At 46.1% G+C, this 1,771-nt stretch overlaps 1 protein-coding gene across 1 annotated transcript in view; it reads left to right on the top strand.

Moving 5' to 3' along the window:
* Positions 1-6: 6 nt before the first annotated feature.
* Positions 7-1,771, top strand: part of RNF128 (ring finger protein 128, E3 ubiquitin protein ligase) — a 32,477-nt gene continuing 30,712 nt past the window's right edge. Inside the window, exon 1 of the mRNA XM_027888389.1 lies at positions 7-311. Coding sequence (XP_027744190.1) covers positions 74-311 — 238 coding nt within the window. The 5' untranslated portion in view covers positions 7-73. The remainder of the gene's footprint in view (positions 312-1,771) is intronic.

Below are 1,771 nucleotides of genomic sequence, written 5' to 3'. Positions count from 1 at the left end.
TGCTCCAACAGGGATCAGCAGCAGCTGAAAAGACCTCTGGACATCCCCCATTTTCCGCTGCTAGGAAGGAGCAATGAAGCAAGTGGAGCAGTTGTGGTTTTTCTGTCTCCTGGTGGATTTTTTAGTTTCCTTTGACCCTGCAGAGGCAATATATGTGACAGCCCATGTAAGTTTGTTCTATTTCAACAGCACTGGCAATATGACAGTTGAGCGCTGTGAATGTGGCCTGTATGGCTTTAATTCTCCTCTACTCAGTGCCCAGGGGCTCGTGGGCATTCCAGCATCTGATAATCATCGAGCCTGCGACAAAAATACTGAGTTCACCGTCACCAGCGAGCCGTGGATAGCACTGATTGAAAGAGGCAATTGCAGTTTTACTGAAAAAATTCAGGTGGCAACCAGAAGGGGTGCAACAGCAGCCGTGATCTACAATTCACAAGACCAAGGCAACCGCCCTCTCACGATGTTGCATCCTGGTGAGTAAAAGAGTGTGAAGTGGTGAAACCCAAGCATTTCTTTCTCTGCAGTTCGGTTCAGGACAGCCCAGCTGGGCTCTGAGGAGGCAGGGGTGTTTGTGGGTGATGGTTGCTCTCATCCAGAAATTGGATGGGGAAAACAATGTCTTATGCAATTTGAGCCTTGACTTCAGTGCTTAGTAAGAAAGACCCTGCTGTTATGTTCTGAGCTTGGTGCAGTGTAGGCAAAGTGTTGAGTCTCTGGAGTTAGTACTGCTTTTCACTTGTATAACTTGCAAATTATTTTAGAGAGTGATGTAGAGAAAGCCTTAGTGCCTGCTTTGGAGGCACCAGTTTATTTTTGGAGGTTAGTGGACACAAATGAACCTACAAGTGTCTGCAGCAGAGGTATGTGCTTTGCAGTTTGCGAGCTAGCTATTAGTTTTCTTTTTTCTTTCCTAAATTGTTCTTATTCTTTCTGAATAGTGCCTAAGCTCAGCCTGTCCTTTGATTCCCCAATTCCCTTATGAAAGTTTATTATTATTATCTCCTATTCCGACCCTAATAGCTCTGGTTCTGTCACGAGGAGGGATCTGAGAACGTCACTGCGATATGCTTGGCTTTTATTTCTGTGTGTACCTCCAGGTCAATCTGTCTATCAAGCATTTTAGTACAAAGTACAGATATATGTATCCAATTCCTTGTACTATACTTTGGTGGAGCTGCTCCAGGAATGCCTTGATTTGAGGCTTGTTTGCCTGATAGGAATTGCACAACACAATAAAAACTAAGATTTATGGCACTCAGAGTGCAATGGCTTGTTTTACTGCCTCAGCTCCGACTTTCCTGATGCCACGACAGAGTCAGCGCTTGCAAATGGTGCTTAATTCTCCAAGAATGCTTGGAGAAGTTGGTTGGTTTGTTTTTTTCTCCCCCAGCAGAGTTGTTCACAGGGGTGGGGAATGAAATCTCCTGTTTGTCTGGAATCTGCTATGGTGGCATCTCCCAGAGAGGTCTGAGGAGACTTGGTAGTTAATCCTCTCTGTCATTCGGGTAGGGGACCTTTGCAGATGAGATGTCCTGTTGGCAGAGCAGTGAAAGAAAAATCTGCCCTGCTGCTGGCAGCGATCTGAGGGCTCCTGAAGAAAGCAGGAGCAGCAGCCTCTGGAGTTAAAAGATGGTTCTTGGTTGGGGTCAGCCCTGATGTCTTCAGCCATCATCTGTGTTCTCTGCTACTGTGCAGGCTATAGAGATCCCAGCACCTTGACTGTGTTTAGGCCTTGGTGGGAAATTTCCCACCATCCTTATCCCTTCCT

The sequence above is a fragment of the Empidonax traillii genome, unplaced genomic scaffold, assembly GCF_003031625.1.
Source record: "Empidonax traillii isolate 1590-97213 ecotype Southwest subspecies unplaced genomic scaffold, ASM303162v1 scaffold237:size1322474, whole genome shotgun sequence".
Taxonomy (NCBI): Eukaryota; Metazoa; Chordata; class Aves; order Passeriformes; family Tyrannidae; genus Empidonax; species Empidonax traillii.
Note: the sequence above shows the minus strand (reverse complement) of the source record. Positions and strands in the feature narration are given on the sequence as shown.